The following is a 14,461-nucleotide window of genomic DNA, read 5'->3' on the forward strand; positions in this document are numbered from 1 at the left end:
CCTGGACTCAAATAACTGTAACGAGGTCTTATATTCGTCTATTTTCTTTTTAAAGTGGTTTTTTTGTGGCTTTAGACTCCAATTACATTTATTATGTATATAATATGTTCCCAACAATATAAACAGGTTCACAATACAATTATTTTTTTTTATAGTTTCTGTTTCCACTGTATCCAGAATAATAATTCTCAACAAGAACTATTGATTAATTTGTCCCACAAATGTTCCAGGGTTTGAGTTTATTTTATTTAGTTTCACATCTACCTGTAGCTCTATGTTTTTTACACTGATGACAACTTGTTTGTAGTTTTATTTCAGAAAGTTTCACTTTTACAGTTACAGTTGGAAACCTTTTTTAATTGAATATCCTAGTTACATTACAGCAACCAAATTAAACTATATCAACTAAGTGAATTCATAAAAATAACCTGTGTAAAGGCTTTTTCAAACTAAAAATTAATCATGTGAAATTTGTGACCTGTTGACCTGTAGAACTCAAAGAATCAGAATCTAGAATCATTATTTCTTGGTAGAAATGCTTTTAAACACTTGCTGTACATTCAGCTGACATAAAAATCTTGTTTTCAATAATGTAGAATAATTGTGAATTTATCAGTAACAGTAGTCGTTTTAATATTTTAGTTAATCTTTTGCAGGCACCTTTTTGTCCGTCAAATGTATTTAAAATAAACTAAAATTAAAGAGAGAATGTTATTTAACTGTCAAACCTTGTCATAATTTTATTTATTTACATATTTTTTTAAAATGGAAAAAAAAAAAAAATGTTTATGGTCTTGGTCTCGGCTTCTCTCGGTCTTGACTCGGTCTCGGGTCCCGAAAGTCTTGGTCTTGTCTTGGTCTCGGTGCATTCTGGTCTCGGGCAAGTCTTGGTCTCGGATAGTGTGGTCTTGAACACAACACTAGTATATATATATCAGTTCTCACAAGTAGACATGTTGGTGTCACTCCAACATTGGAGAGCTGTACTTAAGTGGAAGCAGAGACTGAAAGAAGATTACTGTGTCAAGCTAGAGCTCGAGGTTATTAGCGGGAAGTAAGAGGCCGAGGGGTGTACCAGAGCTGGTTTCTGACCATCCAACCCCCTCCCACCCCACTCTCTTTTGTACATTTGTCATTCCGCTTACTTTCTCCATTACATTTAAGCTCCTCTGCCTGGCTACGGCAAGGTAGATGGATCTTTTCATCCCTTCAATGGCCTGGATGTCTGCGGCCCTTGGATCAAACAGTCAGTGCAACCGGCCCACACATGTAGCCGTCAAGATTAGGATTTACCTTTCACACAAATCAGTCTAATCATACTGCTATATTGTATGTTGCTTGATTTCTTTGCCAAAAACTGTTTTCAATGACTTTGTAGTTGTACAAATACATAGCATAACTTTTACTTAATTCCAATGCTGCCAGTACCTAATGAAGACATAGTGAAAATAATAAATGTAGCAAAGATCTAACAGTTTGAAATTGATTGCTTGAAAGTTGGTTTTGAACTCAATTGTGAACGCCTCATTTGTTGACATTGTCAGAAAAGTTTTGCGCATAGCATTGTGGGATGTGGAGTCTCGTAGATGGATGCATAGAAGTGTTTTTACTTTATTTTTACTTGTGTTTGCCCCCAGAAAAACTCAGACAAAGTGACTTTGCAACACATTTTTAGTGTTTTCACAAGCTGAAAGTTACGGCAATACAATGGCAGATGTTTAGTTTGGGGTTTGCATGGAGAGATGGAAACCTGGCCGAAGTGTGGTGATATCACAAGGAATACCGGGAACAAACGAGAACAATAAATGGTGTCAAGCCAATCCCTGTCCACCTTGTCTGCTGAAGAAACACAAAAAAATCACAATAAGAATGAAGTATAAGCACTTGTATGCATCCGTTTACGAGACCACATATACCACGGTAATGTCACGATGCAATGAGTGAAACTTTTCTGACAATGTCAATAAACCAAGTGTTTACAATGGAAATCAAAACAAACTAGCAAACTGCCCTTTCAACCTTTTATATCTTTTTTCTTCAAGCAACAGATCTTTTATTTATTGATATATGAGGCCTACACTGTGTCTTTACGTCTTTATCCGATAAAAAATATAGAAAATATTGTCCCGAGGCAGCTGTAATAGAAGCATAGTCTGAAATATGCCTTAAACTTCTTCATTATAGGATTTGGGATGTAATTCTACATTATATAACCTTAAATATTACCTGTAAATAGTGGTAGAATTAAAATGGTGATAGTTTGCAATTTACAAAAAGGGAAACCGAAACCAAATTCCATCAACAAACCCAATGGAATTGAATACGCTTTAGTCCACCTTATTCATTTTTCTCTATTTCCCCAAACTACAAACCCCCATAGTCTACACTGTAGATGTAAAAACTGTATTATAAACCATTCTCTATAAATGGCGCCGGTTCCTGGCTGTTTGTGTCCACTATTCTGTAGCGGTTGACAGCTCGAGACCACAACCCAGCCACGCTGTCACATGCACGCCGAGATTACATCTCACCAAGGAGCAACACAGGCTTGAATTCACATTATCAAATGAATACATAATGGAAAACACCATCTTTATTTCCTTCCAAAACAAAAACAGCTTTTTATTCCAACATGTCGATAGTTTTGCAGATAAATAACACACGGTTGGTGCAGCAGGCATGAAGTGGCTGGGATGTGCAGATCACCCTTTCTTGTCATTTACACTGTTGGGTTTTTCACAGTCTGAGTGCTGCAGAAGGCAAGAGTGGAATTTGTTCAAGAAAAAGGGGGCCATCTGCTGTGGTGACAGCAGAACGGATGAGGGAATAAGATTGCACCGTAAGCACGTTTGCACCAACTTGTCTTATCCAGTTGAACTGATTTGAGGTCACCCGTTTTATTTCATTTTATTTGTATTTCTCCCTCATTTTAATCTTAATGTATTCTAAAGGGAATATCTTGCCTTCTGCTGTGCTTTGGGAAGTCTTGGGATGGGTGATAGGATTGATGGAGGAAAAGGGTGATCCTGACTCGGAGCCTGTCCCCGGATGGTGGCCCCAGAGCAATGCTTGGATGTCTGCAGAATGTACCTTGAAGGATGTGACATGTCTTCTTTCTTGCTCTCTTGTCTTTCTTTTCCTCTTTCTTTTCTTTAATTTGATCTCACCATCTCGCTCTTTCTCCCGCCAGATTGTATCAGGATAGACTGTAGCCTCAGTAAGTGGTTCTATCCATTTTTTTTCCCCTAACTCTAATGTATCTGTTGTGTGTCTCTTCCTAATTCTGTGCCATGGTGCTATTTTCCGCTCTCTCTCTCTCTTTCTCTCTCTCTCTCTCTCTCTCTCTCTCCCCTCAGCTTCATCAGTTCTTCTTAGCCATACACTCTCACGTCTTATTACTTATTCTCTCACATTTGTCTGCATCTGTGTATTTCTTCTGGGATCAATCAAATCTTAATAATGTCCAAACACATTGATTTCCACACTCCTGTCGCATTCAAACACACCTAAATGTGCATTTTCTTTCTTTGCCTTTCGAACACGGCTGTAAAACATTGCAATTTCCTTTCTATTTTCCTGTCAGCCAAGGAAAAAAAAAAAAAGAAAAAAAAAGCCATTTCAATAAAGGTCTGTTGATGCTCGGCTCCGCGCTGCTGCACACACAGGTGTCGCTTATTTTTTTCTGTGGGAGAAAAAAGGCAAGTTTCGGTCCTCGGGACGCTAATTGCTTTTCCACTGAGAGACACCTTGCTGTGTGCTTGTTATTTTTTTGGAGCGAGCAAATGTTATTTGAGCCGCATGCTGAGAGAATAACAGCAAAGTGTTAGTACTATCTTTGTCACAGGTAAGTGCCACCAGCCATGGTGACCTATGTGGAGAAAACCTCATGTTTGTGTGGCCGTGAGAGTTTTTTTTAAGTAGGAAAAAAATGTCCAATAACGTAGTTTTTGCCTATTCATACATCAACCCTGCTTTTATCCTCAAATATTACTAACACACCTCATTGGTTGTGGTGATTATATGACTTGCGTATCTTGAAAATCTTTCAGCCAAATCTTTTCTAATTCAGGGTGCACATTCATGACTCACAATGAACCATATTAATTGATGTTGGTGACCCCCCCACCCTTTTCCTTTCATAACCATATTATCTACTTATTTTTAGCTCCCTTTTTTGTAACATATTTGGGGTTTTTCACTCTAAAGTCCTTTGTTTCAGACACATTCTCCTTTATGTCACTTTTACTGTGAAAGAGCTGTTCCAAAACCTCATTGACAGACACACATGGCTGAAGTTTTACACAGCTAAAACAGCTTGGGGTCAAACTGACCGCCAGAGGAACACCAATGCGTGCAATATGTGTTCAGCATATTGGGAAAATGTCATTACGATAATTTTATGTTCAACAAAAAATTCAATAAAGTGAACTATTATTTTTTGAATGATAAACATTGAATGGGGTCAAATGGACCTCATGGATAATAGGAGGGTTAAGTGTGGTTGCAAGCTGTTTTAATCCAAATATAAATATTTAAAAACAATTACTGTATACTGAAAATGCACAATTGCTTCAATCAGTGTAGTTCCATCAATTCTCATCTCAGATAAGGTTCACATATCTTTTCTCACCAATTGATCCATAAACAAAACCATCAAAAATCATGGAAAGTTTGTGCTACGACACTTTTTTCCCTATTTTTCAAAGAAAGGAGCTGAATGCAAATCTAAAACTAGGTTCCATGATAACTGATAACTTTCCATGATGACTGCAAATCATCTGCTGGATCAGAATAGACACCTGATTGGCCAAAGCCTGCAGCTTTTATCCATGATTTGGTCTCATCAGCTCGCTATTGATAGAGACTCGTCTCTCTGGGTCTATTTTTACTTTTTCTGTTATATTTAAAAAAAAAACAAAAACCTTTATTTGAATTCGCCGGAGCGGGTTCCACCTCAGCTGTTCCAAAGGAAGCAACGATAGGTGTTTGATACTAGCTTTTTGCCAATATCTGATATCCTGATATTGTCCGGCACTACATTTCCAATATTACCCAATACCGATATATACATAGACCACTTCTCCCTAATAGCTTATGCCTATTTTTATTCTGATGCACCACTGAATTGATGTTTACTGTGCAACTGTAACAATACAGAATAAACTAGTCTTTCAATAACGACCAACAAACATTAAACATAACATTTCTTGTTTCCAGTTTGTACATGAGATGCAAGCTGTTAAACATGGATAGTGAGTTAGCATCGTTAGCCTTGAGCTAGTTAAACAAGTAGGAAACAAGGAACAGCGATTTACAGTATATTACCGTGTAAAATGACTGAAACACATCATAAACACTGTCTAACAACTGAAAACACTTATAGACATTATTTTTAGCTCAAAGAATGGAGGTTAACAAGACATTTCTAGTAGGTCCTGTCAAAGTATGTTGACCCAGTTCACAGAATAAATGCAATCCTCAAAAAAGGTATAAGTATTACAAATATTTGCAGTATTTATAAACTTGGTAATACAAAATATAACAATAGGATGGGTAATAAAGAGAGTTTACTCTAATATTAGATTAAACTCTAAGAAGTGGATGCTAGCAAAGACCCGTCTCAATGAGCAGCCCTTAAGACCAAAAACTAAATAAAACAATGCATGCAGCAGTTTTCAAGTGCAATTAAAACACTAATGAAAGGATTATATTAGAGCCCGATATGTAACAACGACTCGAAATGTAACAATACCCGAATTGTTGTTAAAAAAAAAAATGTAATAAAACCTGAAACGTTACACCGGTAACGAGATACTGAGCCCAAAACTTAACTACACTTGACATTGAAACAATAAGCCCTTTAATCCACAAATCATTCAGTGGGTTTCCATTACAATTTTTTGCAAAATAAAAGCAATATGTCTAAATGTCGACAAAGTGCTATTGCGCTATGAATTAGTTTCCTTTAAAGGTTGTTTTGAAGCCTTGTAACTCATGTGAAATCTCATCCAGCGAGACTTCGTTGCAGAAAGATGAAGCTCTAAACCTCCTTATAGCACTCTTTATTCCTTTGTTGACGTATAATGCTAAGAAATGTCCCGGTCTCCTTTTCTGTTTACTGCGCCATGTTTTCTCGGATAATTAGTTATGTGACACATTTCAGTATCGAAATGTCTTAAATTCCTCCTCACGGAAGCGTAAACACTTTTATTGCGATATTTGTTTCCATTAACAGATTTTATTGCACAGTTTAGATTTTGCGCATTTCCAAGGGTAATGGAAACACAGCTATTGACTCACTCTATGATGTAATACAATTATTACACTATTAGGGGAAACATCTTTTGCCTGTCCCATAATGTAACAACGAACCCAAAAAGTTTTTACGTTTTTGGTTCAGAATCTTGTTACATGACCAGTTGTAACATTTTGGGCTTAGCACTTTTCTTACATTATTGACCAGCTATTACATTTCAGGTTTTACTACATTTTTTGTAAATTTTTATAACAATTTGGGAATTGTTACATTTTGGGTCGTTGTTGCATATCGGGCTCTGACAGAAAATCAGAGAGCTTCCAGTCCAGTTAGCTGTTATGTAGGTTAAACAGTCGATTTGTGCTACCCTATGTTACAAATATCAATTGATGCTAAAGTAGGCTACTTTATAAAATGCACTTTGAAACAAAAAAAGAGCATATCCTTTTTTTTTTTTTTTTTTTTTAATTTTTTTTTTTACCCCGTTAATGCCTGTGAACCATTAATAGACTGTCTGCGACCAATTTTTGAGTCCCGACCCATGCGTTGAGAATCTGTCCTTTAGCCTAACCGGGATACCTTTGATGTAAAGATGTTAACACAGACTCATACAGTTAGGTTTGAACTCCTTAGGAACAATTCCCCAGAGGTGTAAAGAGTACTGATACATCCTACTCAATCAAAAGTACTGTTACTTGATTGAAATGTACTTTAGTTTTTTTCCAAAACTTATTTACAAGTAAATGTTAAATTACTGATTTAGAAATATACTCCAAAAAGTACAAATACCCACAAAAGCAAGTCAAATACAGTAAGGTAAGTACTTGTATTCTGTTACTTTCACCTCTGCATTTCCTATAGAATAAGATTTTAACACCAATTGAGGAAAAAAAAGCCAATGAAATAAAAGTTGCTGATCCTCAAAATGGTGAAGTTTTTCTTTGATCTGGTTGGTTGTATCATATGTAATGTGATGCAGTGCAGCAGATGTAAGTACCAATGTTAAACCACTAGATGTCAGAATAGCACTGGTAGAAAAACAAATAAGGGGAAGCCTCCCCTGCTGCTGGGAGGGTTCACTCAACACACTTTGCTCACGCCAATAGATTTCTGTTTTGATCTGATTGTTCAAGTGAAAATAAACCTAATCCCATCAGGTTTTCGTCCATATTTGACATGTTTTACAGGGACACAGCTGCTGCAGTGGAAATGACGACTTTATATTTAAATATTGATGGGGTGTCTCAGGGACACGGAGCTCCGGTTTTGTGTGGTTTTTGTGTGGAATGTTGTATTTAACCTGGATTTTTGGTTGACTGGGCATCTTGTGTGTTTGTACGAGGACAGAATGTGAGAAAGAGGAAAAAAGAAAGGCAAGAAAAGTCAAGTCAAGTCTTCATTCAGTGCCGTGGCAAGGGGTCGATACTTGCTCTCCAAAAGTAACTAAAGCCTATTGAGAGAGTTTGAGTTTTGTAACGTAAGTGAATGAATAGAATCCCTGCTGGCTGATCTGTAAACCCACACACTGGCCTCAGGCTGACCATCATCCAACTTATTTGGTTATTTTTTAGTGGCTGAAGGAAACATTTTTACTTGCGCCTTTGATAATCTTACATCATCCTGTAATTTCTCTCAGACGGGCGAGATCAAAGCGTTTCTACCTCCAGACAACACTGATGAAAACATGAAAAATAGCTTTTGGAAGCTTTAACTCGAATTAAATACTTTATTTGCCTGAAAAGCTTCAACGGGATTATTTTTATATATTCTGTTGTAAATATAGTTTTGTCGGGTTGCAAGTGGCTACTTGAAGATTGTGTAGATTCCAATGGTCAACAACAGTCTTTTCAAACCCAATTTGTAAGTGTTTCTTTCACATCTGAAGCTCGTTTGATCTTAATTCTTGATCTGTTTTACAATTCAAGCATTTTAGAACATCACCATTAGGTCTTTGTCACACTGACCTTCACAGTCTAACAGGCTAAGGTCTAAACTCTATTTAATTTACATTGGTAATAGAAAAGACAATTTAAAACCCTCCACCTCCGAGGTTCCCAAAGTGGGGTATGCAAATTATCATGGGGGTACTAGTACTAATGCTTGGCTAAAGTTAAGCTATTGCTATCTAATACTAATATTAGGCTAATGTTAAACTAATGATAGGCTAATGCTATGTTGATGCTAATGCTAGAAAATGCTAATGATAGGCTAATGCTATGTTGATGCTAATGCTAGAAAATGCTAATGATTGGCTAATGCTATGTTGATGCTAATGCTTGGCTAATGCTATGTTAATGTGAGTGCTATCAAATTCAAATCTTAATGCTAATGCTAACAAATGCTAATGCTAATGTTTATGCAAAGCTAATGCTAGTTAATGCCAATGCTAGCTAATGCTAATAGTAATGCTTGGCTAATGCTATGTTGATGCTAATCCTTGGCTAATGCTATGTTAATGTCAATGCTAGCTAATGCAAATCGTAATGCTAATGCTAATGTTAATGCTAAGCTAAGTAATCCTTTTTGGGGGATTTAAGGCATACCAATACCAGTTCAATAATATAAGCAGAAGTCCAAAAAAAAAAAAAACATTTACAAATTGAACTTTTTTTTTTTTTAATTAAAGATAAAGACGTAGCATAGGCCTCACAGAATAATAAAGGTAATTTTTCCCCAAAAACAAGGGTTTAAATTGCCGCTTTCAAGATTGTTTACGACTCAACCGCAAACATTGCTTTTGTTGCAAAATGACCATGTGACTTAAACTACAGAATGGTTTTGCGCATTGCATTGTGGGATTGGGAATCCCGTAGAAGAATGCAAAGATGTTGGAAGCTAGATTTCTGTTATATAGGAGGACAATAATAATATATACCGGTACTGTACAATGTTTAAACTGTGCTTTCTCGGGATTATTAATGGTAGAATAGTCACTTAGATTGCAGCAGTACGAGATAAATTGAGCTAACATCGCTTTTTATCTTCCCTCTGCCAATCCCAAGTTTCAAAAATTAAAAAAATAAGACTTTTCAATTTGGGAAATTATACATTCTTCTTTTTAAACACGTCAATTTTGAAGAATAAAGGGTTCCAAACCAGCTTACATCAGTCCACAGAAAGGTTTCTAGGACAATAATTAAACCTGAAAATCCACCAACAGTAATTTTTATCATCACAAAAACACCCTAAACCAGAGAAATGGGCAACTTTTATCACAGCGGGGACCACAAAATTGTGTTTGCCTGATTTGAGGGTCACAATATCAACATTCATGTCAGCATTTAGAATAATGACCTATTGGTTTATAACATAGGAAAGACAGTAATTTGGAGTAATTTTGTGTCCCATTGGTTTGTCAATGTGAGTATGAATGAACTGATATTGTAAAAATAAAAATAAAAAAACCCACTATGTGAATTAAATCTATTTACCACTTAGTGTGTTGTCCTATATTTTGTTACCTATGTTTTTGTTGTAATGTTGTGTTTTCATTTTGTCGATTTTTTGTATCTTGTTGTAATTTGTGTGTGTTTTACTCTATTTTTGTTGTCATTTTTCACATCTTTAATATTGCAGGTTTTTGTTGTAGGTTTATGTGTTTTCCGAGTCGTTTTGTACTTTTTTAGTTTCCCACATCTTCCCTAAACACTCAACATACCGAGACTTACAGTTTTTTTTTCCAAACTCCAAACGGTTTGTTCTTATAGACCTGGGATTATTTTGTGAGGAGAAGGAGGTGAAGGATCTGTGTGGTGTGACCCAGGTCGCCCAACTTAATGCAAGCAGCTATGATATCAGCCCCCGAAGCTCCTGTTGGGTCATGATGTCAGACTGGTGACATCTGTCTTTTCTATTGTGATGTCAGCCATTGGCAGTGCCTTTTTCTTGAAGCGAGAGGAGATGAGATCCAGCATGACATATGGTTGGCATGTGGTTGCTAATGTCGTATCCTTTGGTCTTTATAGGAGGAGTTTTATAGTGAAACAGCCAGCAATGGAATCACTTCTTTTCAACCCTTTTTTGACAGGGGTGGAGCAGTGATTTTAAAAGTGAGGGTGTTCTAAGGTTGGGCTACTGTGGAATCCCAATTCAGTTTATTAAAAACTATGATGAAGCTGTTATTAAGACAGTGATACTCAACATCAAACTTAAAAGTGGCAACTTTTTAACCCCTTTTTACCATTTTCTTTGGCCATTTTGCAACTTTCTTTGTCCCATTTTTGCCCCTTTTCCCAAAAAAATTTTTTTTTCTTCTTCCAGATTTTAGCTTCTTTTCACTTTTTCCTCATTTTTGTCCATTTTGCTATGCTATGTTTTTATCTTTCATTAAAAAAAAAAAAAAGTTACTTATCATTCCCGGCAGCTTTAAAATAATAATAATAATAATAATAATAATAATAATAATAATAATAATAATAATAATAATAATAATAATAATACATTAGTTTTATATAGCGCTTTATCATAGACACTCAAAGTCGCTTTACAGAATTAAGGCATTATTCTTTCACTCCACACTTAGTGGTGGTAAACTACTATTGTAGCCACAGCTGCCCTGGGGCAGACTGACGGAAGCGAGGCTGCCATAGTGCGCCATCGGCCCCTCCGACCACCACCGACACTCACTCACACACTACATTCATACTAGGCAATGTAGGTGAAGTGCCTTGCCCAAGGGCACAATGACAGATACCACTGGGTGACTGCCACCCCACAAGATGATAATCATTATACGAAAGAATATAGTTAGTATAACAAGAAAAAGTGTGCTTAAGAAGGTGCCATCTAATTCAATTTGTAAATTTTTTCACAGATTCTTGCTGTTTTAAATCTCTTAAACTCAAACCTGAAAACACCTGTTATACAGTATATCCTCTAATTTTTCTTCAATCTTAAGTTTATCTAACAATCAGTTTGATAGAAATTATAACCATTCATAATTAGGTAGATCAGTGGTTCCCGAACCTTCCACAGTCGCGTACCCCTTCAGACATTTAACCTGAAGCCATGTACCCCCTACTGCTGCACAGTTAAATAAACATAATAATGTGATATCATATACAATGTTGCCCTATAATGAAAATTGGCTCTGAATTTGACCTATCATGTTGAGGAATAATAAATAAATAGAATATTTGCATTTCTTGAAGAAAATGCGAGTGAGGATGCAGGTGCAGATTTTAGCTTCCTTTTCACTTACAGTATTCCTCATTTTTGTGTATTTTTGCAAGTTTTCATCCAAATAAACTTCCTTTTTCCCAATAAATAACACTCGTTTCCTTAATTTTTCCCCACATTTTGACTCATTATGTTCCACATTTTTGCTCCTTTTCACTATTGTTTGCCACATTTTGCTCATTTACTTTACCTTTTGCCATTATATACTGTACATACTTTCCTCTTTGTTGTCATATTTTTGCAACTCTTGACTGCTTTTGGCTCATTTTTGTCACCTTTCACTGTTTTCTTGCCACGTTTTTTTGTCACCTTTGGACCATTTTTTGCCACCCGTTACTCATTCTTTAGTCACTAGCTGGGATTCCATTACAGATTTTCGCAAAATAAAAGCGACAAAGTATAAATGCGCTTTGAACGTGTTTCTATTGATTTGTGCAGGAGTCTCGTAACTCCTGTGAAATCTCATCCCGCGATACTTCGCTGCAGAAAGACGGACGCTCAGAACCTTCTTATAACTCTTCGCATTCCTTTGTTGTTTAATGTGGCACTAATAATTTGAAAGTATAACGCTAAGAAATGTCCCGGTGTCCTTTTCTGTTTACACGTACCGCGCCATGTTTTTTCGAAAAGCAGTGGTCATGTGACCAGCTACGTCACTTTCTGTGACGTGTATTTGCGTAATTTATTTGACGTATATTTTGTTCAGCGCTTTGAGATGACTTTGTTGTAAATTCACGCTATATAAATAAAGTTGAATTGAATAAGTGTTCCCATGGTGCTTTTGCAACATATTTCAATATCAAAACGTCAGAAATTCCTCCTCATGAAAACGTCAAAGCTTCTTAGCGATATTTGAGTGTTTTTTCGCAATTCAGGTGCCTCCGTTACCAGTTTTTACTGCGCTATTTAGATTTTGCGCATTTCCAAGGGTAATGGAAACGCAGCTGTTAACTCTGTTTACTTTCTCGGAACGTCGGCTTTGTCAAATGTTCTGGCTGTGATTGGCTTGATCACAATGAATCCCTTCTGTAAAAAGTGAGGGGGGAATTTTATTTGATGTCGCATCCCCCACTGGTGAGACACGCCTACTTTTTGATAAAACATAATTCAGGTGACATTTCTGTGTGTTTTGTTGCACGTGAACACACACTCTCACACAAATCAAATTAAATCGTATCAATTATATTTACCTCACAGTCTTCGTTGACATTCAGCTTTGGAAGCAGACGTTAATTCAAAAACAGAAGTCACTTGATATGAAAGTTATGTTCCCAGCTCCGGTTGTGCAACAATCCGAGTGTTATGTTAATATTCTCCGCTTAATGGCTCGTTGCATCAGATTTGGCCTGCAGTTTTCATTCTTTTCATTTTTTTTTTTTTTTTTTCTTTTCTGGATTAAATGAACATCAAATAACAAAGACACACCCTCCACTGGAGCGGTAAATTGCCTTAAAACTCACATCCTGATCTATGTACGCGTTGAATTGTTTCACGTGCTCAAACTTTGCAAAGTGCGAGTGGCTGTAAGCTAGGCACAATGGAAGGGGGCCAAATAGAAATCTGTCTAGTTGGATCCCAGTGGACATGATGGCTCTTAATTTATGCGCAGGACTGGAACCTCGATCAAATTCAATCTTCATGAATCATTGGGAAAGTAATGAAAGCCATCTGCTAGGAGCCAAATCAGAAAGAAAGAGGGAGGCAAATAGGAAGCCAATTCGATGCAAATGAGGGCAAACAAAACAAGCATTTGAGCTTTAAATGGCAGAGACAACCTGCTGATTGTACACAGATCTGACCTGCAGGGGAAATGATGGCATGGCTTTGGTTCGCTCTGATACACCCACTCAGAACCCAAGTCCAATACAGCTGTTAGGTTTCAGGTTGGAGTTATACAATAATAACATATAATCATACTTACATAGAAATTGAAGTTTCTTAACCGGAGAGTTGGCTCATATGTATTTACAGCAGGTAGAGGGGCTAAGAAAAGATACAATAGATTTAAAATGTAAGATATCTCAGACATTTGTAAGCATAGGTAATAAGAAACTTTAAACCTGAGCATTCAAAGTAATAAAATAGATGAAGTACTTCATGTTCAAAGTTATAGAAAATATTCTACTAACCTAATTGTATTAAGTTCTTTTTTTTGAGGTACTTTAACTAATATATATATATATACTTTATTGCATTAATTAAGAAGCAAAATGTCAATTTCACAGACAACTGATATCAAAAGTACACTAACTTTTTTTTTTTGTATATATAACACAAAACAGACAAAACAGAGAAGCAATAAACAAATAAATAAAAAAGTGCCTTTTTGTCACACATCTTTTAATGAAACTAAGTAATTGTGAAGTCTACTTAGCCTATTTTACTAAATTTTATTCATGTTTTGCAAGTTATCTCTAATTGTTATTGTTATTTTTTTTCATCATCTAAAGTTTTCGTTCTAAACCAAATATTTATTTTGGGTGAGATTTGTTGTTTCCATGTCCTTGTCACCTGCTTCATAACTGCAAAACTTTTATATTTGTGTATATATATATATATATTGTATATATACTTTATTGCATTATTAACAAGCAAAATGTCAATTTCACAGACAACCGTCATCAAAAGTACACTGCATTTCTTTTGTTTATAATAATAATAAAAAAAAATAACCTAGGTTGATCTGTATACATGTCTTTTCATTTTTTTTATTGCATGGGAGATATGCCCCCCCCCCCCCAAAAAAAGCAATTTTTTTACTTTACTCGAGTAGGTTTTTACACCAGTAACTTGACTTTTACTTTAAGTATTATGTAACCAAAGTACTTTTACTTTTTTCAATAACCGTGTTACAGTTCAAACAACGTCGTTTGTTTGTTTGTTTGTAAGTTTGTTTGTTTGTTTGTTTGTTAGCCAGCTAGCTCACCACCATATTGCCCTGTTTTATAATGTGATTTCAATTCCTCATCTGTTATATTATCCTCAGGATTCAACAAAGGACAACAGCACACACAGACAGTTAAAATC

At 36.0% G+C, this 14,461-nt stretch overlaps 1 protein-coding gene across 1 annotated transcript in view; it reads left to right on the forward strand.

Annotated features, from left to right (window-relative positions):
* The window catches only part of LOC114480175 (neurexin-2-like), a 484,818-nt gene extending 481,569 nt beyond the window's left edge, over nucleotides 1-3,249 (forward strand). Inside the window, exon 11 of the mRNA XM_028474071.1 lies at nucleotides 3,191-3,249. Coding sequence (XP_028329872.1) covers nucleotides 3,191-3,249 — 59 coding nt within the window. The remainder of the gene's footprint in view (nucleotides 1-3,190) is intronic.
* Nucleotides 3,250-14,461: the final 11,212 nt, after the last annotated feature.

This window comes from Gouania willdenowi, chromosome 18 (assembly GCF_900634775.1).
Source record: "Gouania willdenowi chromosome 18, fGouWil2.1, whole genome shotgun sequence".
Taxonomy (NCBI): domain Eukaryota; kingdom Metazoa; phylum Chordata; class Actinopteri; order Blenniiformes; family Gobiesocidae; genus Gouania; species Gouania willdenowi.